The sequence below is a fragment of the Oncorhynchus gorbuscha genome, linkage group LG09, assembly GCF_021184085.1.
Source record: "Oncorhynchus gorbuscha isolate QuinsamMale2020 ecotype Even-year linkage group LG09, OgorEven_v1.0, whole genome shotgun sequence".
Classification (NCBI taxonomy): domain Eukaryota; kingdom Metazoa; phylum Chordata; class Actinopteri; order Salmoniformes; family Salmonidae; genus Oncorhynchus; species Oncorhynchus gorbuscha.
The window spans coordinates 11790212-11812551 of record NC_060181.1 but is presented as its reverse complement, the minus strand read 5'-3'; the positions used below and the strand labels follow the sequence as shown (position 1 = coordinate 11812551).

The following is a 22340-nucleotide window of genomic DNA, read 5'->3' as shown; positions in this document are numbered from 1 at the left end:
GGGACACCAGGTGGGTGATTCCCCTCTAATCAAGGACTGACTTAGACCTGGGACACCAGGTGGGTGATTCCCCTCTAATCAGGGACTGATTTAGACCTGGGACACCAGGTGGGCGATTCCCCTCTAATCAGGGACTGATTTAGAACTGGGACACCAGGTGGGCGATTCCCCTCTAATCAGGGACTGGTTTAGACCTGGGACACCAGGTGGGCGATTCCCCTCTAATCAGGGACTGATTTAGAACTGGGACACCAGGTGGGCGATTCCCCTCTAATCAGGGACTGGTTTAGACCTGGGACACCAGGTGGGCGACACCCCTCTAATCAGGGACTGATTTAGACCTGGGACACCAGGTGGGTGATTCTAATCAGGGACTGGTTTAATCAGGGACTCAGGGATTTAGACCTGGGACACCAGGTGGGCGATTCCCCTCTAATCAGGGACTGGTTTAGACCTGGGACACCAGGTGGGTGATTCCCCTCTAATCAGGGACTGGTTTAGACCTGGGACACCAGGTGGGTGATTCACCTCTAATCAGGGACTGGTTTAGACCTGGGACACCAGGTGGGTGTAATTAATTATCTGTAGAACAGAAACCCAGCAGGCTTCGGACCTGTAGGGTAAGAATTGAATAGCCCTGCTGTAACAACAAAATGTGGAGTATTTCAAGGGGTATGAATACAGTGCTTTCTACTCTAAAGGCACTGTATCTCTGAACATGGCAACTATAATACATTTAACTTGCTCTCTGAATAGTTTAAAGTCTTTACTTTGTCCTATAAACATGTCTCTTGATTTGTTTTTAATTATTTAATTTTTTTGTTCAAGCTAATCTAATGTGTGTTTTCTGTTTGACCTCCAGTGTGTATGAAGGCATTCAATATAACTGTTGGAGGAAGCAACGAGTCTGACTTTCTATGCAAATACACCGTACATATTAAATACAATCTATATTACATATTTAATGTCATATTTGACTGGCTTTTCATTAACACCTACTATGTCTATCCAGGGTTTCCCAAACTCCCTGCATGGTTAGTTTTTTCCCTATCACTACACCATTCATTCAAATAATAAACTAATCATCAAGCCGTGATAATTTTTATCAGCTGAGTACTGTTCGGGCAAAGACCAACACGTGCACGCACCGCTTGGGGTCGTGAAGACATCGTTTTGGAAACGCTGTGTAATGATCTGTGTCCGTGCAACTGTTGCTCATGGGGTTGACGTCACTTGACCTGTCACACACACACACAAGAGGAAGAGGGCATTAGGGCAGCTCCTGCTTCTCTCTCGTCAACAATCACAGTCAGCAGACTAGATAGACTACAGCAGAGCAGCTCGAACTCAAGAGCGACGCCGCTTTCTTCGTGAGATTGTAATAGCCTATATTTTAAATTCAGTTTGTAATGGAGAAGTGTACATATAGTCACTAAAGTGGGACAGTCGCGGTGTAGGAGTTGTTGAGTTGTTGTGCGGCAAACCACCCATGACCAAAGCGCATGGAATATTGGAATAATTCTGCGACGCAATAATACACTTCGACCTGAAGCAGCGAGCTGGGAGTGCATTTTGTCCATCGAAAATAATTCCGTTCTATATTGGAGGTTACTTTTATTGACTTTTCAAACCACTGATATTTCTTTGTCTGTTTCCCTTTGTTTTGGCTGTCTACACGACTGCTGGACTGGACACAGTCATGCGCTCTCTGTCTCTCTATTGTGACATCGAGTTTCCAGCATTTTTCCGAGGCTATTTATGGTTTATTTGAATAGGGACCGATATAATCAAATTGATATAGCGAATAAACAATTATCTAAAACTTTGCACAGTGTGTAGGACCATTTTCAACACCTGACCCTCGATGGGATTTTGGAAAGCTTTATGAGACTGTAGAGGACTGGCTAGAACTTCTGTTTTACAGCACTTCACACAGACCTTACAGCACTTCACACAGACCTTACAGGACTTCACACAGACCTTACAGGACTTCACACAGACCTTACAGGACTTCATATTTTGTGGACATCAGAACAGGACAGGAGCCATCATGGGTGTCAGGCAGAGTAGTCCCATGGCTGAGAGTCGAACCCGGGCATATTCTAGCCCTGTCCCCTCCTCTGGAGGCAGCACTACCCCAGTGTTCAGATACACAGCTGGGCCTGGTGGGCCCCAAATTCACTACACCGGATGGAACCGACCCAGCTCCTACCACCAGGTGTGTATGAGTGTAATGGAAGTGGTTTGGGACAACAGTTACATGATGAGTAACTGCCTGACACATGGAGATTTGTTTTAGCTCACCAAGCCAATGCCAAGGCTTTAGTTCAGGAGGCTAACACAGTCTTGTTTTAGCTCACCAAGCCAATGCCATGGCTTTAGTTCAGGAGGCTAACACAGTCTTGTTTTAGCTCACCAAGCCAATGCCATGGCTTTAGTTCAGGAGGCTAACACAGTCTTGTTTTAGCTCACCAAGCCAATGCCATGGCTTTAGTTCAGGAGGCTAACACAGTCTTGTTTTAGCTCACCAAGCCAATGCCATTTGCTTTAGTTCAGGAGGCTAACACAGTCTTGTTTTAGCTCACCAAGCCAATGCCATTTGCTTTAGTTCAGGAGGCTAACACAGTCTTGTTTTAGCTCACCAAGCCAATGCCATGACTTTAGTTCAGGAGGCTAACACAGTCTTGTTTTAGCTCACCAAGCCAATGCCAAGGCTTTTAGTTCAGGAGGCTAACACAGTCTATGTGGTACACAGGTTTAAAACATGGTCAGTTATGCCTGTGTAATTCAGTCATCTCTATGTCCAGTATCTTGACGTGTGTGTGTGTGTGTGTCCACCAGATTAATGTAACTCATGGCGGGCGGAGCAGGACGGATGTGTTCGGTAACAGTCTGGACCAGGAGGAGCCAGACTGGGAGAGAGGAGAACACCAGCTGATGATTGGCTCTCTACCACTTCACCTGTCCCCTAACCTACTGGGAGGTACGTGTGTATTCCTTGGCCTGACTGTCTACACCACATCTTATTTCACAACAAGAAATCTGGGCTGTTCTCACCCCCTCCCTCCCCTCACTGGGCTGTTATCACCCCTTCGCTGGGCTGTTATCACCCCCCTTCCCTCACTGGGCTGTTATCACCCCTCGCTGGGCTGTTATCCCTCCCTTCGCTGGGCTGTTCTCATGGCGGGCTGTTATCACCCCCCCTGGGCCCCTCGCTGGGCTGTTCTCACCCCCCTCCCCTCGCTGGGCTGTTATCACCCCTCATGGCGGGCTGTTCTCACCCCCTCCCCTCGCTGGGCTGTTATCACCCCCTCGCTGGGCTGTTATCACCCCCTCGCTGGGCTGTTATCACCCCTTCGCTGGGCTGTTATCACCCCCTTCCCTCACTGGGCTGTTATCACCCCCTCGCTGGGCTGTTCTCCCTCCCCTCGCTGGGCTGTTCTCATGGCGGGCTGTTCTCACCCCCTCCCCTCGCTGGGCTGTTCTCACCCCCTCCCCTCGCTGGGCTGTTCTCATGGCGGGCTGTTCTCACCCCCCCTCGCTGGGCTGTTCTCACCCCCTCCCCTCGCTGGGCTGTTCTCACCCCCTCCCCTCGCTGGGCTGTTCTCACCCCCTCCCCTCGCTGGGCTGTTCTCACCCCCTCCCCTCGCTAGGCTGTTCTCACCCCCTCCCCTCGCTGGGCTGTTCTCACCCCCTCTCCTCGCTGGGCTGTTCTCACCCCCTCCCCTCGCTGGGCTGTTCTCACCCCCTCTCCTCGCTGGGCTGTTCTCACCCCCTCCCCCCCCTCTCCTCGCTAGGCTGTTCTCACCCCCTCCCCTCGCTAGGCTGTTCTCACCCCCTCCCCTCGCTAGGCTGTTCTCACCCCCTCCCCTCGCTGGGCTGTTCTCACCCCCTCCCCTCGCTGGGCTGTTCTCACCCCCTCCCCTCGCTAGGCTGTTCTCACCCCCCCCTCGCTAGGCTGTTCTCACCCCCTCCCCTCGCTAGGCTGTTCTCACCCCCTCACCCCCTCCCCTCGCTAGGCTGTTCTCACCCCCCCCTCCCCTCACTAGGCTGTTCTCACCCCCCCCACACACACTCTCCTCGCTGGGCTGTTCTCACCCCCCTCGCTGGGCAGATAAGAAGAGGACCAATGGTTGACCTATGACCTATTTGTGTGTGTGAGCGCTGACATGTCCGGTTCTATATTTCCCAGGGTTCCACTGTCCTGTGTGCAGTAAGTTTTTGGTGTCAGATGAGATGGAGATCCACCTGATCATGTGTCTCACCAAGCCACGACTCGCCTACAACGGTCAGTGTGTGACTGTATGCGTGTGTGTTATGTCTTTTTAGTCTGCCTGTCCGTCTGGCCTTCTGATTGGCTAGCATGGTAGTGATGTCAGGATGGTGATGATAATGTGGTGTGTTTTGTCCCAGAGGACGTTCTGGAGAAGGATAGTGAGGAGTGTGCCATCTGTCTAGACGAGATGGAGCAGGGAGACACCATCGCTAGACTGCCCTGTCTCTGTATCTACCACAAAGGGTAACTACACACACACACACACACACACACACACACACACACACACGATCACAGTAAGATGCTGTTATTTTACTCGTGGTTCCCTCTCTCTCCGGCTCTCAGGTGTATAGACGAGTGGTTTGAGGTGAATCGTTCGTGTCCAGAGCACCCCTCGGATTAAAGCTTCAGAAACCCACGGCATGTCTACTATCTACCTAGTTCATCTAGATCTACATCTTCATGCTGGCCTATGAATCTACTTTATCCAGATCTACTTCTTCATGACATGCTGGCCTATGAACTACTTCACCTAGATCTACTACTTCATGACATGCTGGCCTATGACTCTACTTTACCTAGATCTACTTCTTCATGACATGCTGGCCTATGAATCTACTTCACCTAGATCTACTACTTCATGACATGCTGGCCTATGAATCTACTTCACCTAGATCTACAGCTGACCTGCTGGTCCGTGAATCTACTCTACTTATATCTACGTCTGACCAGTGTTTGAAGAATGACGACTCTAGCCTGTAAAGTGCAGCCTACTCTTTTGCCTCACCAGGATACCCCGAATTTGCCTGGAATGCTCATTTAGAGATGCTCACCATAGACTTCAATAGACTGGGCCAGGACCCGTCTTCTGAGAGTTGTACCTCAGCTGACTGACTGACAATGAGGACGCTGCTCGTGCTTATATAAGACACTGATGAACGATGATGACTTGAGGAACACGGTGGAGCATGGACACACAGCGAGACTTCACATTCCTCTCAGATCTACTCGGTAGGGGTGGATAACTTCATTGTTAGTATTACTGTATTATAACAATGGAATAATGGGTTTGATTTTAACGGTGTAGAATGAGGGTATTTAGACAGCCGTTTCTACTGTAGTAAGACACACGGTCTGAGTGCTGTGGCTGAAACATGCAGTTACTTCTGTCCTTCATTTGTACTTGTGTCAATTATGAAATCTCACGTTCTGTTGACCTTCATTTTTATGTCTGTGGTGTAAAATAAATGTAAAGGGAATTAAACCGGGAATTAAAACCTTTGATTTACTCCAGACTTCACTGTGATATGTTTATTTTGCAATAAGAGCTTGAATTCATCGAAATAAAGAACTAAAGCACAAATCAGCTCCAGAATATGTACTGTAAAAATATAGTGAATATATATGTACACAATATCATTAATAGTATGTCTAAATCATGGGTGTTACATGTGTACTGTGTTTTAATATTACTGAATCAGAACTTTCAGAGGTTTAAGAAACTAAGAATAAAAATGTATCAAATTGATTTCTGAAGTAACTCATTCACATTCCTTATATGTCCTTTAAATACATTAGTGTCTCCTGTTTCAATTGAACCATTCATCTCTCCCACATCCAATTCATGTCAGTCTTCATGGAGTCTGTCTGGGCACCCTAAACCCTACAGAGTGCACTACTTTTAACCAGAACCCAATAGGGATGAACATCTTGGCCATGTTCTGTTATCTCCACCCGGCACAGCCAGAAGAGGACTGGCCACCCCTCATAGCCTGGTTCCTCTCTAGGTATCTTCCTAGGTTCTGGCCTTTCTAGGGAGTTTTTCCTAGCCACTGTGCTTCTACACCTGCATTGCTTGCTGTTTGGGGTTTTAGGCTGGGTTTCTGTACAGCACTTTGAGATATCAGCTGATGTACGAAGTGCTTTATAAATACATTTGGATCATCAACTAGATTCAGCTGCAAACTATTTTTTTCTTGGTCAGGGGCGGAACAGGCAGGGTCAGCAGGTAGCCTAGCGGTTCAAAAAAGCACTGGGCCAGTAATCGAAAGGTCACTGGTACAAATCCCTAAGCCGACGAGGTGAAAAATCTGCAGATGTGCCCTTGAGCAAGGCACTTCATTCAAGGTGTAGTCCTGCAGGGGTTGGGAGAGTGGATGGGGGGAGGAGAGATGGGAAACGGAAAGAAAGACCCTTTGTGACAGTCACATTTTATTTGTCACATGAGCTGAATACAACAGGTTCACCTTACCGTGAAATGCTTACTTACAAGCCCTTAACCAACAATGCAGGTAAGAAAATATTTACTAAATAAAAAGTTAAAAGTAATAAAATAACGAAGCTATATACAGGGGATACCGGGTCAATGTTTGGGGGGGTACAGGTTAGTCAAGGCAATTTGTAGTGACTATGCATAGATAAACAGCGAGCAGCAGCAACGTGGGGTTCGGGGGTCAATGTAAATAGTCCGTGTAGCCACTTGATTAACTGTTCAGCAGTCTTATGGCTTTGGGTTAGAAGCTGTTAAGAAGCCTTTTGGACCTAGACTTGGCACACCGGTGCAGGAAGAACAGTCTATGACTAGTGTGGCTGGAGTCTTGACAATTTTTCACTGCGTAAGTGAGGACAATATTATTCCATTTCTATTGTTGTCCCTTCTATTCTATATATGGACTGGAGAAATGAATGTCTTCTTGTGTTATTGTTAAACTCCATGTTACTTGGTGATCTCCTACAAGCTACGTCAGGAGAGTCTGAAATATCCAAACTAATCGTAGCTAGCCTACTTGTCCATTACCTTCAGTCGGCCGGTGCAGTGAAATATAGCCGTGTTTCGCAGCTGGAGTCTGGACCAAAACCTTGAGATAGTAAGCAAGTTACCAACCAGGTTCAAAAAGTTGAGACATCCGTGGTGTTGTGACACAAAACTGCACATTTTAGAGTGGCCTTTTATTGTCCCCAGCACAAAGTGCACCTGTGTAATAATGCGGTTTAATTAATCAGCTTCTTGATATGCACACCTGTCAGGTGGACAGATTATCTTGGCATAGGAGAAATACTCACTAACAGGGATGTACAAAAATTGGAGAGAAGCTGTTTGTGCGTATGGAACATTTCTGGGACGTTTTACTTCAGCTTGTGTTTATGTTTTAGTTTCGTGCAAATCCCACTAACGCTATATTATTTCTATATTCCCTTAGTCATATCCTAATTCCCTTTCTAACCCTGAAAAATGTAATCTAAACAGGGCAACGTATCTCCACATACAGTTCATCGGCATGATAGAGACAATCATGTTATTGTATGTCATCCCAAAGACCTACGGCCTGCGCTGAATTCAACCAAAAAGTGATCCATTGACATCTTTACCATCCTGGCCCAGTATTTATCAGTAGCACTACAAATGGGTTTCCAGGTGGTGGTTATTTGGTAAATGTGTTATGGATGGACAAAGAATGAACGAGCCTCATCCACCGTCCTGTAAGCTTCCGAGATCAAGATGGTAGAACGAGGTTAGCACAAAGGATCAAATGTAGCGTTTTCACGCGGCTGAAACGTTATCATTCATTTACAAGATTTGATCCAGTCAGCCCACCCAAAAACGTTCCTCTGGAGTGAAGCCTCAGACGTGTTCTGAACTACACAACGTGCACATCAACTAAAGAAAGGCAATAAAGCACAGACACCTCATTTGCTGTTCGTGTGAAACATCTTTAATGTACAAAATAAGAAAAAAATAAAAACATGGCTCAGGATTCACAAAAGTTTCCTGAGAGAGAAAAAAGTGACAAAAAAACGTTGCTGTACAAACAGTAGGACATGACTGACATCTGCGTCGTCATGGCGATCATCTCCTGGGCCCTCCCCTGCCTCGGCCCCTCCCCCTGCCACGCCCCCTTCCTCTGCCCCTTCCACGCCCAGCCACTGGAGAGAGAGATTGAAGAGAGAGGGAGAGAAAGAGCGAGGGAAGAAATTATTAGAGACGAGTTACACATCACAAATGTCTAGACTCTCCTATTCCTTGGCTCTCGTTGGTCTTTGTTGGGAGAGGTCGCTGACTGAACAGCATTTGACTCAATACTTTAGGCGGGATTGGCAGTTTAGATTTAAGTCTGATGAAGCAAATCTATTGAAGGCGAGAACTCAGTCATGGCATCATCAGAAGGATGTAAGGCTGACTCCATTTAGTCGACAAGCTGTTGGTAAACCGAGATTCTTTTAGTCAAGCAGTAACCTACACCACACCAGTCTGATTCGCATCTGTCTGAGTGGACTAATCCATTGTGGAGGCCAAGGGGATGGTAAAGTCCATCACTAAGACGTGCTACTGAAATTGTATACGGTTATATTACATAATGGTGCAACACTAATAAAATAAAATATTTTAAAAAATTTAACAAATGCACTGTCTCCTGTGTTGGATAGTGATTGCTGACCGCGGTTCTGAAACAGCGCGCTGTTGAACTGTCGCCTTTTCCTAGACCATGTTGCTAAGTGCATAATAGCAAAGTTAACCAGCATATCAGCGTTGAGAACAATGCTGTGGAGGCAGCAGTGGAGTTAGGACACGTGAAAACAGTCCTTTCCTTAATTGTCTAAGAATATGGGTGAAATGGCATCTTAAATTAGGTCTATAATCAATAGCCCACCTGTTAAATGCGCCTGGATTTATAAATCATCAATATATACAGTGCCTTCAGAAAGCAGTCAGGCCACTTTTGACCTTTTGCACATGTTTGTTAAGATATCCGTTTTAGAATAAAGCTTAAATAAAACATCCTCAGCAAACAAAACGGAAACAGGGTAGAATGTTTTTGCAAGTTAATAAAAAATAAAACAGAGATTGGAGTCCACCTATAGTAAATTCAAGTGATTGGACATGATTTGGAAAGTCACACACCTGTCTATATAAAGGTCCCACAGTTGACAGTGCATGTCAGAGCAAAAACCAAGCCATGAGGTTGAAACAATTGTCCGTAGAGCTCCGAGACAGGATGGTGTAGAGGAACCGATCCGGGAAAGGGAACCAAAACATTTCTACAGCATCGAAGGTCCCCAGGAACAGTGGCCTCCATTGTTAATTTTTAAAGCAAAATTCAGGAGAAATTGGTGTTCAAATAGCAAAAATATTTTTTTAAAGTGCCAGCTATTACATTTTTTTTTTTTTAATCAAATCTTGTTCCCGTGCCTACCACAGCACAAAGACACCCTTAGTTAATCAGTAAATGATCTTAGAGCCAACACAGATGCCAAACATGTCTGGCAAACTCTTGGATTTAAGTGCTGCATTTGACACTGTGGATCATGATGTCCTTCTGGACAGACTGGAGAGGTGGGTTGGGCCTCTCCGGTTCAGTTCTAAAATTGGTTTAGGATCTATGTAACAGGTAGTGTGTTTTTGGTCACAATTGGTGAACATCACTCACAAGAAAATCCTAATGGCACGAGACGCTCCACAAGGTTTGACTTTGGGTCCGGCACTGTTTATATACACACTGTATCGGGCAGAAGTTTGTACACCTAGTCATTGCAGGGTTTTGCTTTATTGTTTTGTATTCCTACATTGTAGAATAATAGTGATGACATCAAAACTATGAAATAACACATATGGAATCATGTAGTAACCAAAAAAAAAAAAAGTGTGAAACAAATCAAAATATTTTATATTTGAGATTCTTCAAAGTAGCCACCCTTTTCCGCAATGACAGCTTTGCACACATTTCCAACCACCGTGTCTTTGTGAGACGCAGAGTAGGTGAACGGATGATCTCCGCATGTTTGGTTTCCACCGTGAAGCATGGAGGAGGTGGTGGGATGGTGCGTCGCTGGTGTCACCGATTTATTTAGAATTCAATGCACACTTAACCTGCATGGCTACAACAGCATTCTGCAGCGATACACCATCCCATCTGGTTTGCGCTTACTGGGACTATCATTTGTTTTAAACAGGACAATGACCCAACACACCTCCAGGCTGTGTAAGGACTATTTGACCAAGGAGAGTGATGGAGTGCTGCATCAGATGACCTGGCCTCCGCAATCACCCAACCTCAACCCAATTGAGATGGTTTGGGATGAGTTGGACTACAGAGGGAAGGAAAAGCAGCCAACAAGTGCTCAGCATTTGTGGAAACTCCTTCAAGACTATCAGAAAATCATTCCAGGTGATGCTTGTTGAGAGAATGCCAAGATTGTGCACCGCTGTCATCAAGGCAAAGGGTGGCTACTTTGAAGAATCTAAAATATATTTAAAAATATTTGACACTTTGGTCACTAGATGATTCCATTTGTGTTATTTCATAGTTGATGTCTTTACTATTATTCTACAATGTAGAAAATAGTAAAAATAAAGAAAAACCCTTGAATGAGGAGGTGTATCCAAACTCTTGACTGACACACACATCCCCGCGGCATCATTATCAGAAAGCACAGCATTGATCTTCCCTGCTACACAGACGATACACAACTTTTACATTTCTGCGTCAGAGGATTTTAGCGCCACAGATGTCTGTAGACTGTATTAGCGATTTAAATACTTTGGATGGGATCACAGCTAAACCAAGACAAGTTACTTGTTGTTGGAGCCAAAACACAGAGAGAATCTGTGTAGCACATTTTAATTAATTCACAGGCAATAAAATATAAAACACCAGGTAAAAAACCTAGGTGTTATTTTAGACTATGTGCTAAATTTCTAATCAAATTAGGAATGTGAACAAAAAAGCTTATTATCACTTGAGGAACATTGCAGCGGCGTGGCCGTTTCACGCTCAGGCTGATACAGAGAACTCATCCATACAAGCAGACTTGACTGCTGGAATGCTCTCCTGTCCTGTAAAACATACAGAATGCTGCAGCGCAGGTACTGACCAAGACCAGACAGAGTGCATACATTACACCGGTTTTAAGGTATCCGCACTAACTGCCCGTGAGTTCTAGAATTCATTTTAAGATTCTTTTATTGGTTTTTAAATCAATTCACAATTGTGCATCACAATACATGTCAGACGTGATTTTAAGTTAAGAACCAAGGGGGGGGGGGGGGGGGGGGCTGTGGACATATTTAAAAGAGATCTTAAAATAAATATTTGTAGCTTTGCTTTTTAGTCATTCTGTTTTTTATTCTTTAGTTATTTTCTTTCTTGTTTGTGGTGTAGTAAAATGTTTGAGCTTTTATTTAAATTAGTTTTTCCACGTTGCATTTCATGTCTGAAATTTGGCTGTATGAATAAAAAGTTTGATTTGAACTACTTACAACATGTAGTTTAACAGACGTGGTCTTTGCTCTTGGCCCTGAACCGCTGTAGTGAGTACAGGTTTCAGTTACAGCCAAACGACCTAACACCTGACTGAATTCACCAGAAAGTCTTTGGCTAGCCAACTCTGCTGTCTTGGTTCTGGGCTGGCACAAAAGCCTTCAGTCTATACCAGGGGAACTAAACTGATCCTACGAGTGCCGGAAACCTGTTGGGTCTCTCTTCTAACTGATAATTCATTGCACACCTGGTACCCCAGGTCTAACTCAGTCCCCGATTAGAACAGAACAATGAAAAAATGCAGTGGAACTGGCTTTCGAGAACCAGGAATTAACTAACTTTGGTGGAATCTAAAAATGATTCCTCGATTTCCCTCTGATCCCCAGAGGGAGGCAAGGACAGGAACCTTCGATATTCCACTGATATGTTGACCAGACTTACACCCCTCCTCCCAGTCTCCTTGTGTACTCACCAGCCTCTCTCTTCTTGGACTTGACCTTGGGTTCAATGTCGACCAGCAGGGTGTCCAGTGGCAGACTGTCCGGCAGGATGAAGTATCTGATGTTGTTGCCACGGATACTGAGGCTCTCCAGCTGGGTGGGCTCGCGGTTCTTCAGAGTCATCTTCACCGCCTTCAGGTGAGTGTTCATACTCACGTCCACACCTGAGGCACACAGTTAATGACAATCATTAATGTTATGGTAATGCACTCTCATTCACATCTACCCTACTCATAGGTGTCTGACAAAGAGCGCCAACTTAAAACACCAACTTTAATCTAACAGTGGAGAGTTTCCTAATAAAAACATCACTTGGGACAACAGGCTACAATAGTAAACATTGTTTGGACTGAGCAGCTACAGCATCCTAAACTTGACTTTTGGCCTTGTTTATATTGGATGCATCTCAATAGTCCTAAGTGGAGGTGTAACCGTTGTTCAGCCAGACATGAGGGGACATGGCCAGACATGAGGGGACATGGCCAGACATGAGGGGACATGGCCAGACATGAGGGGACATGGCCAGACATGAGGGGACATGGCCAGACATGAGGGGACATGGCCAGACATGAGGGGACATGGCCAGACATGAGGGGACATGGCCAGACATGAGGGGACATGGTCAGACATGAGGGGACATGGTCAGACATGAGGGGACATGGTCAGACATGAGGGGACATGGTCCATACCTGTGATCGTCCCATGGACCTGGGTTCCATTCTTCAGCTCAATGGTCACAGTCTCATGGCTGAGTTTCATCAAAAAACTACAGGAGGGGGGGGGCAGCTTGGTTATGAGTAGAGGCAATGTTACAAGAAATGCTGTTTCATCAAGTTGTGAATATCTCTTACCAACTTAACGAGCCATTGTTTTGACAGAAACGAGTTTAAAAACACGTTTTTATCCAAGGACTCTTATTTTTCGTCTGTAGGCCATTCTAGACCACTCAGTAAGGTACCAAGTTTTCCCACTTCTACAGGCGGAAAATGGAAGACCCTGGATAAAAACGTGTTTAAAAAGCTTATTTGGTAGCGAAGGACACATTCAACCCGACGAATCGTAAGTATTTTGGTGTAAATGAGTAGTTTAGATTGGGTTGATCAAGAACGCCAGGCTACGGAGCTCCCGCAACGAGCCATCAGTCTAAACAATGTTGGCTCGTTGCGGGACGAAGCAAGTGGTAAGTAGCTACTTAGTTTACTGTGTGCAATGTCCAAAACAAACGAGAAAAATGAACACCAACCAGAACACTAGACAAGAGCACAACATTGTTATGAACTATTGTTGGTGGGAAACCATCCAGGGCCCTTCCTGCACTGTGGTTTTCTAGCTTACCTGTTAGCAAGCTAACGTCAATAGCACATCTGCGGTTAGCAGATAATAATGGCGTATAGAAAGTCGCCAGGTAGTTCAAAGGCAGTCGTACGATCGTGTTGCATATTATTTTCACGGTTGAAAGCCCGTTCATTATATAACAAAAGAATAAATTAGCTAGTCGCTTTTGCATATCTCTCATGTAATCACATCAACTAACGTTAACTACTTTCAGCGAACAAACTCGCACTCCAAATCTAAATCAATCCAGCTACTCAACCCAATATTTTTCACCTTGCATTGAAGCATAAAACTAAAGATTGATTTTTAGAATATGCTTACCGTACGAGTTTCATGTTGGTGATGGATTCCTCCACCAAAGACAAAACAAAATAATTACAGCGTACAAGTGGGATCACAGGCCGCTGCTGTATGAAATACGTTTTCTTTGCAGGATCACCGACGTCATAAAAACTCGACTGAACCAGGAAATGCAAAAATAAAAGATAAGTGAACATTGCCTTCTAGTGGTTGATAGAATTGCATGACACGTTAAGACTGAGTCTTTTAATTCTTATTCGGGGTGCTTTTCAAGATTTTTTAATTTTTTTAAATTCATGATACAAAAATCGACTTATATTGCTACATCAAACATGTCTAACAAAACAAAACACAGGTTTTAATAAGAAAATACTCAAACATACAAAATAATACAAAAAAAATTAACAATTTTAGTGCAATTGTATTCACTCTGAAAAAATCTTATTATGATTCAGGAAGATGTTATTCTTGTTGTTATTCACTAGGGTTAATGTTTTAATAAGATAGTTGAATTCAATCAGAAAAATTTGTAATTTTGTTATACAATTTTGGAATTTTTGTTTTGTGTATGAAGTACTTGGCAACAAGAATTTAAAAAATTAACAATCATTTCAGTGGTCTTGTTATCATTGCAATTGTAACATATTATATATTTAATGTCAAAACATAGTCAGTGTTCATAATGGTAAATAAGTATTTTGCAAGGTTTTCCCAAAATTCTGACACAAATTTACATTCAAAGAACAAGTGAGACAGATTCTCACCTTCTTTTACACAGAAAAGAAAGAGTAAAGAGTAAAGAGTAAAGAGTAAAGAGTAAAGAGTTTTAAGTATGACGAGACTGATAGTATGAGCAATTGTTGGCGCACCTTAATCAATGTTGTTTGTTTTATGAGGTTGTCCAACTCTCATGTTAAAAGCATTTACACTGTAACAAGAAGCAAGTGTTCTATAGTGACAAAATGAAATAAAAGTACATTGAAAGAAAAGTACTTTTTTTTTAATGTATCAAGTATCGTCTATGGAGACGCAAATAACACCAATGTTTATGGTCGCCAGGGTTACAGTAATATAAAAAGCAGACGTCTGGGTTACAACCCCATTTGCCTCGAAACATTAAATGAAATACCAAGAAAATACAAAACAATGAAAAAAATTGAATAGAAACCTTATCGTGAACAAAATTGCGATAAACAAACAATTATCTTAACAATGGTGTCGTACAAAATTCTAACGTTTCCAAATCCATTCTCCATCGTTCCAGGTTATGGTTTGTATGATCTGTGCGCATCACGTTACACCCTACTATACACTACTGCACTACTAAAGTAACGTAAAGCATTTTCGCTGCACCAGATATAATATCTGCTGAACTGTGTACGTGACCAAAAACATTTTGGTTTACTTCCGATGGTTACATTTACATTTGAGTCATTTAGCAGACTCTCTTATACAGAGCAAGGTACAGAAGCAATTAGGCTTAAATGCATTGCTCATGGGCACCAACATCATTTTCACATGTTTGGCTCTGGGATTCAAACCAGCAACCTTTTGGTTACTGGCCCAACGCTCTTAACCACTAGGCTGGTTGCACACTAAACTTTAGAAAAATGCCCTACACCCAACAGTGAAGTTAAACCATGATTGCCTTTTCTGATTGATTTCTAAATCCAATGACTACTTTTATTAAGTAGAACATGGCTTATTAGAATTAAACACATTATTTCAGAATTTATATTATAATCTTGTAAAGTGACTAGACAACAGGATAGACAAGACAGTAACAGCAGTATGCTGTAGGTAGGGGTAAAGGATAGATAATAGACAGTAACAGCAGTATACTGTAGGTAGGGGTAAAGGATAGATAATAGACCGTAACAGCAGTATACTGTAGGTAGGGGTAAAGGATAGATAATAGACAGTAACAGCAGTATACTGTAGGTAGGGGTAAAGGATAGATAATAGACAGTAACAGCAGTATACTGTAGGTAGGGGTAAAGGATAGATAATAGACAGTAACAGCAGTATACTGTAGGTAGGGGTAAAGGATAGATAATAGACAGTAACAGCAGTATACTGTAGGTAGGGGTAAAGGATAGATAATAGACAGTAACAGCAGTATACTGTAGGTAGGGGTAAAGGATAGATAGACAGTAACAGCAGTATACTGTAGGTAGGGGTAAAGGATAGGTAATAGACAGTAACAGCAGTATACTGTAGGTAGGGGTAAAGGATAGATAATAGACAGTAACAGCAGTATACTGTAGGTAGGGGTAAAGGATAGATAATAGACAGTAACAGCAGTATACTGTAGGTAGGGGTAAAGGATAGATAATAGACAGTAACAGCAGTATACTGTAGGTAGGGGTAAAGGATAGATAGACAGTAACAGCAGTATACTGTAGGTAGGGGTAAAGGATAGGTAATAGACAGTAACAGCAGTATACTGTAGGTAGGGGTAAAGGATAGATAATAGACAGTAACAGCAGTATACTGTAGGTAGGGGTAAAGGATAGATAATAGACAGTAACAGCAGTATACTGTAGGTAGGGGTAAAGGATAGATAATAGACAGTAACAGCAGTATACTGTAGGTAGGGTAAAGGATAGATAATAGACAGTAACAGCAGTATACTGTAGGTAGGGGTAAAGGATAGATAATAGACAGTAACAGCAGTATACTGTAGGTAGGGGTAAAGGATAGATAATAGACAGTAACAGCAGTATACTGTAGGTAGGGGTAAAGGATAGATAATAGACAGTAACAGCAGTATACTGTAGGTAGGGGTAAAGGATAGATAATAGACAGTAACAGCAGTATACTGTAGGTAGGGGTAAAGGATAGATAATAGACAGTAACAGCAGTATACTGTAGGTAGGGGTAAAGGATAGACAAGACAGTAACAGCAGTATACTGTAGGTAGGGGTAAAGGATAGATAATAGACAGTAACAGCAGTATACTGTAGGTAGGGGTAAAGGATAGACAAGACAGTAACAGCAGTATACTGTAGGTAGGGGTAAAGGATAGATAATAGACAGTAACAGCAGTATACTGTAGGTAGGGGTAAAGGATAGACAAGACAGTAACAGCAGTATACTGTAGGTAGGGGTAAAGGATAGACAAGACAGTAACAGCAGTATACTGTAGGTAGGGGTAAAGGATAGGTAATAGACAGTAACAACAGTATACTGTAGGTAGGGGTAAAGGATAGACAAGACAGTAACAGCAGTATACTGTAGGTAGGGGTAAAGGATAGATAATAGACAGTAACAGCAGTATGCTGTAGGTAGGGGTAAAGGATAGATAATAGACAGTAACAGCAGTATACTGTAGGTAGGGGTAAAGGATAGATAATAGACAGTAACAGCAGTATACTGTAGGTAGGGGTAAAGGATAGATAATAGACAGTAACAGCAGTATACTGTAGGTAGGGGTAAAGGATAGATAATAGACAGTAACAGCAGTATACTGTAGGTAGTGGTAAAGGATAGATAATAGACAGTAACAGCAGTATACTGTAGGTAGGGGTAAAGGATAGATAATAGACAGTAACAGCAGTATACTGTAGGTAGGGGTAAAGGATAGACAAGACAGTAACAGCAGTATACTGTAGGTAGGGGTAAAGGATAGATAATAGACAGTAACAGCAGTATACTGTAGGTAGGGGTAAAGGATAGACAAGACAGTAACAGCAGTATACTGTAGGTAGGGGTAAAGGATAGATAATAGACAGTAACAGCAGTATACTGTAGGTAGGGGTAAAGGATAGATAATAGACAGTAACAGCAGTATACTGTAGGTAGGGGTAAAGGATAGATAATAGACAGTAACAGCAGTATACTGTAGGTAGGGGTAAAGGATAGACAAGACAGTAACAGCAGTATACTGTAGGTAGGGGTAAAGGATAGACAATAGACAGTAACAGCAGTATACTGTAGGTAGGGGTAAAGGATAGATAATAGACAGTAACAGCAGTATACTGTAGGTAGGGGTAAAGGATAGATAATAGACAGTAACAGCAGTATACTGTAGGTAGGGGTAAAGGATAGATAATAGACAGTAACAGCAGTATACTGTAGGTAGGGGTAAAGGATAGATAATAGACAGTAACAGCAGTATACTGTAGGTAGGGGTAAAGGATAGATAATAGACAGTAACAGCAGTATACTGTAGGTAGGGGTAAAGGATAGATAATAGACAGTAACAGCAGTATACTGTAGGTAGGGGTAAAGGATAGATAAACAGTAACAGCAGTATACTGTAGGTAGGGGTAAAGGATAGATAATAGACAGTAACAGCAGTATACTGTAGGTAGGGGTAAAGGATAGATAATAGACAGTAACAGCAGTATACTGTAGGTAGGGGTAAAGGATAGATAGACAGTAACAGCAGTATACTGTAGGTAGGGATAAAGGATAGATAATAGACAGTAACAGCAGTATACTGTAGGTAGGGGTAAAGGATAGATAGACAGTAACAGCAGTATACTGTAGGTAGGGGTAAAGGATAGATAGACAGTAACAGCAGTATACTGTAGGTAGGGGTAAAGGATAGATAGACAGTAACAGCAGTATACTGTAGGTAGGGGTAAAGGATAGATAGACAGTAACAGCAGTATACTGTAGGTAGGGGTAAAGGATAGATAATAGACAGTAACAGCAGTATACTGTAGGTAGGGGTAAAGGATAGATAATAGACAGTAACAGCAGTATACTGTAGGTAGGGGTAAAGGATAGATAGACAGTAACAGCAGTATACTGTAGGCAGGGGTAAAGGATAGATAATAGACAGTAACAGCAGTATACTGTAGGTAGGGGTAAAGGATAGATAATAGACAGTAACAGCAGTATACTGTAGGTAGGGGTAAAGGATAGATAATAGACAGTAACAGCAGTATACTGTAGGTAGGGGTAAAGGATAGATAATAGACAGTAACAGCAGTATACTGTAGGTAGGGGTAAAGGATAGATAGACAGTAACAGCAGTATACTGTAGGTAGGGGTAAAGGATAGATAATAGACAGTAACAGCAGTATACTGTAGGTAGGGGTAAAGGATAGACAAGACAGTAACAGCAGTATACTGTAGGTAGGGGTAAAGGATAGATAATAGACAGTAACAGCAGTATGCTGTAGGTAGGGGTAAAGGATAGATAATAGACAGTAACAGCAGTATACTGTAGGTAGGGGTAAAGGATAGATAATAGACAGTAACAGCAGTATACTGTAGGTAGGGGTAAAGGATAGACAAGACAGTAACAGCAGTATACTGTAGGTAGGGGTAAAGGATAGATAATAGACAGTAACAGCAGTATACTGTAGGTAGGGGTAAATGATAGATAATAGACAGTAACAGCAGTATACTGTAGGTAGGGGTAAAGGATAGATAATAGACAGTAACAGCAGTATACTGTAGGTAGGGGTAAAGGATAGATAATAGACAGTAACAGCAGTATACTGTAGGTAGGGGTAAAGGATAGATAATAGACAGTAACAGCAGTATACTGTAGGTAGGGGTAAAGGATAGATAATAGACAGTAGCAGCAGTATACTGTAGGTAGGGGTAAAGGATAGATAATAGACAGTAACAGCAGTATACTGTAGGTAGGGGTAAAGGATAGATAATAGACAGTAACAGCAGTATACTGTAGGTAGGGGTAAAGGATAGATAATAGACAGTAACAGCAGTATACTGTAGGTAGGGGTAAAGGATAGATAATAGACAGTAACAGCAGTATACTTACTGTATGTAATCAGTATATCATGTAGTAATCTAAAAAGTGTTAAACAAATAAAAATATATTTTATATTTGAGATTCTTCAAATAGCCACCCTTTGCCTTGATGACAGCTTTGCACACTCTTGGCATTCTCTTAACCAGCTTTATAAGGTAGTCACCTGGAATGCGTTTCAATTAACAGGTGTGCCTTGTTAAAAGTTAATTTGTGGAATTGATTTCCTACTTAATGCATTTGAGCCAATCAGTTGTGTTGTGACAAGGTAGGGTTGGTATACAGAAGAGCCCTATTTGGTAAAATACCAAGTCCATATTATGGCAAGAACAGCTCAAATAAGCAAAGAGAAATGACAGTCCATCATTACTTTAAGACATGAAGATCAGTCAATTCGGAAAATTTCAAGTACTTTGAAAGTTTCTTCAAGTGCAGTCGCAAAAACCATTAAGTGCTATGATGAAACTGGCTCTCATGAGAACCGCCACAGGAATGGAAGACAGAGTTATCTCTGCTACAGAGGATAAGTTCATTAGAGTTACCTCTCTCAGAAACTGCAGCCCAAATAAATGCTTCACAGAGTTCAAGTAACAGAATTTTCTCAACATCAACTGTTCAGAGGAGACTGAGTGAATCAGGCCTTAATGGTCAAATTGCTTCAAAGAAACCACTACTAAAGGACACCAATAAGAAGAAGAGACTTGCCAAGAAACTCAAGCAATGGACATTAGACTGGTGGAAATCTGTCCTTTGCTCTTTTGAGTGCAAATTTGTGATTTTTGGTTCCAACCGCTGTGCCTTTATGAGACGCAGAGTAGGTGAACGGATGATCTCCGCATGTGTGGTTCCCACCGTGAAGCATGGAGGAGGAGGTGTGATGGTGTGGGGGTGCTTTCCTGGTGACACAGTCTAAGATTTATTTAGAATTCAAGGAATACTTAACCAGCAATTCTACAGTGATATGCCATCCCATCTGATTTGCGCTTAGTGGGACAATCATTTGTTTTCAACAGGACAATGACCCAACACACCTCCAGGCTGTGTAAGGTCTATTTGACCAAGAAGGAGAGTGATGGAGTGCTGCATCAAATGACCTGGCCTCCACAATCACCCGACCTCAACCCAATTGAGATGGTTTGGGATGAGTTGGACTGCATATGTGGGAACTCCTTCAAGACTGTTGGAAAAGCATTCCAGGTGAAGCTGGTTGAGAGAATGCCAAGAGTGTGCAAAGCTGTCATCAAGGAAAAGTGTGGCTACTTTGGAGAATATAAAATGTATTTTGATTTGTTTAACACTTTTTTGATTACTACATGATTCCATATTTGTTATTTCACACTTGATGTCTTCACTACTATTTTACAATGTAGAAAATAGTAAAAATAAAGAAAAACCATTGAATGACTGAAATATCATATTTGCATAAGTATTCAGACCCTTTACAGCGATGACAGCGATGACAGCCTAGAGTCTTCTTGGGTATGACGCTACAAGCTTGGCACACCTGTATTTGGGGAGTTTCTCCCATTATTCTCTGCAGATAATCTCAAACTCTTGTCAGGTTGGATGGGGAGCATTGCTGTGCAGCTATTTTCAGGTCTCTCCAGAGATGTTTAGTTTAGTTTATTTTTACAGGGACAGTGCACATTAATCAACGTTTCAGTAAAAGTGACGGTTTTAGCCAGCCGGCTAATTTTCAACCGCAGTCCCTGGGCAGGTTATTAAAAACAATTACAATATAGACAATAGCACCATAGAACAAGCAAGACATAGCAACATAGGACATTCAGAGACTTGTCCCAAAGCCGCTCCTGCGTTGTCTTGGCTGTGTGCTTGGTGTCGTTGTCCTGTTGGAAGGTGAACCTTCACCCCAGTCTAAGGTTGTGAGCGCTCTGGAGCAGATTTGCATAAAGGATCTCTCTGTACTTTTCTCCGTTCATCTTTCCCTCGATCCTGACTAGTCTCCCAGTCCCTGTGCTGTAAGACATCCCCACAGCATGATGCTGCCACCACCATGCTTCACCGTAGGGATGTTACCAGGTTTCCTCCAGACATGACGCTTGGCATTCAGGCCAAGAGTTCAACCTTGGTTTCATCAGACCAGAGAATCTTGTTTTTCATGGTCTGAGAGTCTTTTGGCAAACTCCAAGCGGGCTGTCATGTGCCTTTTACTGAGGAGTGGCTTCCGTCTGGCCCACTCTACCATAAATGCCTGATTGGTGGAGTGCTGCAGATTGGTGGAGAGCTGATTGGTGGAGAGCTGCAGAGATGGTTTTCTTTCAGGAAGGATATGCCATCTCCACAGAGGAACTCTGGAGCTCTGTCAGAGTGACCATCGCGCTTTTGGTCACCAAGGCCCTTCTCCCCTAATTGCACAGTTTGGCCGGGCGGCCAGCTCAAGGAAGAGTCTTGTTGGTTCTGAAATTCTTTCATTTAAGAATGATGGAGGCCACTGTGTTCTTGGGGACCTTCAATGCTGCAGACATTTTTTGGTAACCTTCCCCAGATCTGTGCCTCGACACAATCCTGTCTCGGAGCTTTACGGACAATTCCTTCGACATCATGGCTTGGTCTTTGCTCTGACATGCACTGTCAACTGTGGGACCCAATATAGACAGGTGTGTGCCTTTCCAAATAATGTCCAATCAATTGAATTTACCACAGGTGGACTCCAATCAAGTTCTAGAAACATCTCAAGGATGATCAATGTCAACAGGATGCACCTGAGCTCAATTTCGAGGCTCATAGTAAATTGTCTGCATAGTTATGTAAATAAGGTATTTATGTTTTTTATTTTTAATACATTTACAACAAAAATAACTTTTGTTATTATAGGGTATTGTGTGTAGATTGATGAGGGGGAAAAAATATTGTATCCATTTTTAGAAAAGGGCTTTAACGTACTAAAATGTGGAAAAAGTCAAGGGGTCTGAATACTTTCT

The 22340-nt window shown here is 42.7% G+C and overlaps 2 protein-coding genes across 2 annotated transcripts; one reads left to right on the top strand and one right to left on the bottom strand.

The window, feature by feature from the left end:
• Nucleotides 1–447: 447 nt before the first annotated feature.
• On the top strand, nucleotides 448–5804 carry LOC124042686 (E3 ubiquitin-protein ligase znrf2-like). Its single transcript, XM_046360775.1, has 5 exons — nucleotides 448–2218; nucleotides 2842–2983; nucleotides 4193–4288; nucleotides 4414–4519; nucleotides 4622–5804. The coding sequence occupies exons 1-5, from the start codon at nucleotides 2051–2053 to the stop codon at nucleotides 4677–4679; spliced, it is 570 nt and encodes a 189-aa protein (XP_046216731.1). The 5' UTR covers nucleotides 448–2050; the 3' UTR covers nucleotides 4680–5804.
• A 2162-nt stretch (nucleotides 5805–7966) lies between these two features.
• Nucleotides 7967–13846, bottom strand: LOC124042685 (small nuclear ribonucleoprotein Sm D1). The gene is made up of 4 exons (XM_046360774.1): nucleotides 13689–13846; nucleotides 12722–12798; nucleotides 12005–12196; nucleotides 7967–8200 (listed from the first exon to the last, which is right to left on the bottom strand). Exons 1-4 carry the CDS (start codon nucleotides 13700–13702, stop codon nucleotides 8124–8126), a joined length of 360 nt encoding a protein of 119 aa, XP_046216730.1. The 5' UTR covers nucleotides 13703–13846; the 3' UTR covers nucleotides 7967–8123.
• Nucleotides 13847–22340: the final 8494 nt, after the last annotated feature.

Coding starts and splice junctions, on each gene's coding strand:
- LOC124042686 (XM_046360775.1), top strand. CDS start 2,051: ATGGGTGTCAGGCAGAGTAGTCCCATGGCTGAGAGTCGAACCCGGGCA. Junction 2,219..2,841: donor GACCCAGCTCCTACCACCAG/GTGTGTATGAGT, acceptor TGTGTCCACCAG/ATTAATGTAACTCATGGCGG. Junction 4,520..4,621: donor CTCTGTATCTACCACAAAGG/GTAACTACACAC, acceptor TCCGGCTCTCAG/GTGTATAGACGAGTGGTTTG.
- LOC124042685 (XM_046360774.1), bottom strand. Junction 12,197..12,721: donor GGTCCATGGGACGATCACAG/GTATGGACCATG, acceptor TGTGTGCCTCAG/GTGTGGACGTGAGTATGAAC. Junction 8,201..12,004: donor GTCCAAGAAGAGAGAGGCTG/GTGAGTACACAA, acceptor CTCTCTCTCCAG/TGGCTGGGCGTGGAAGGGGC.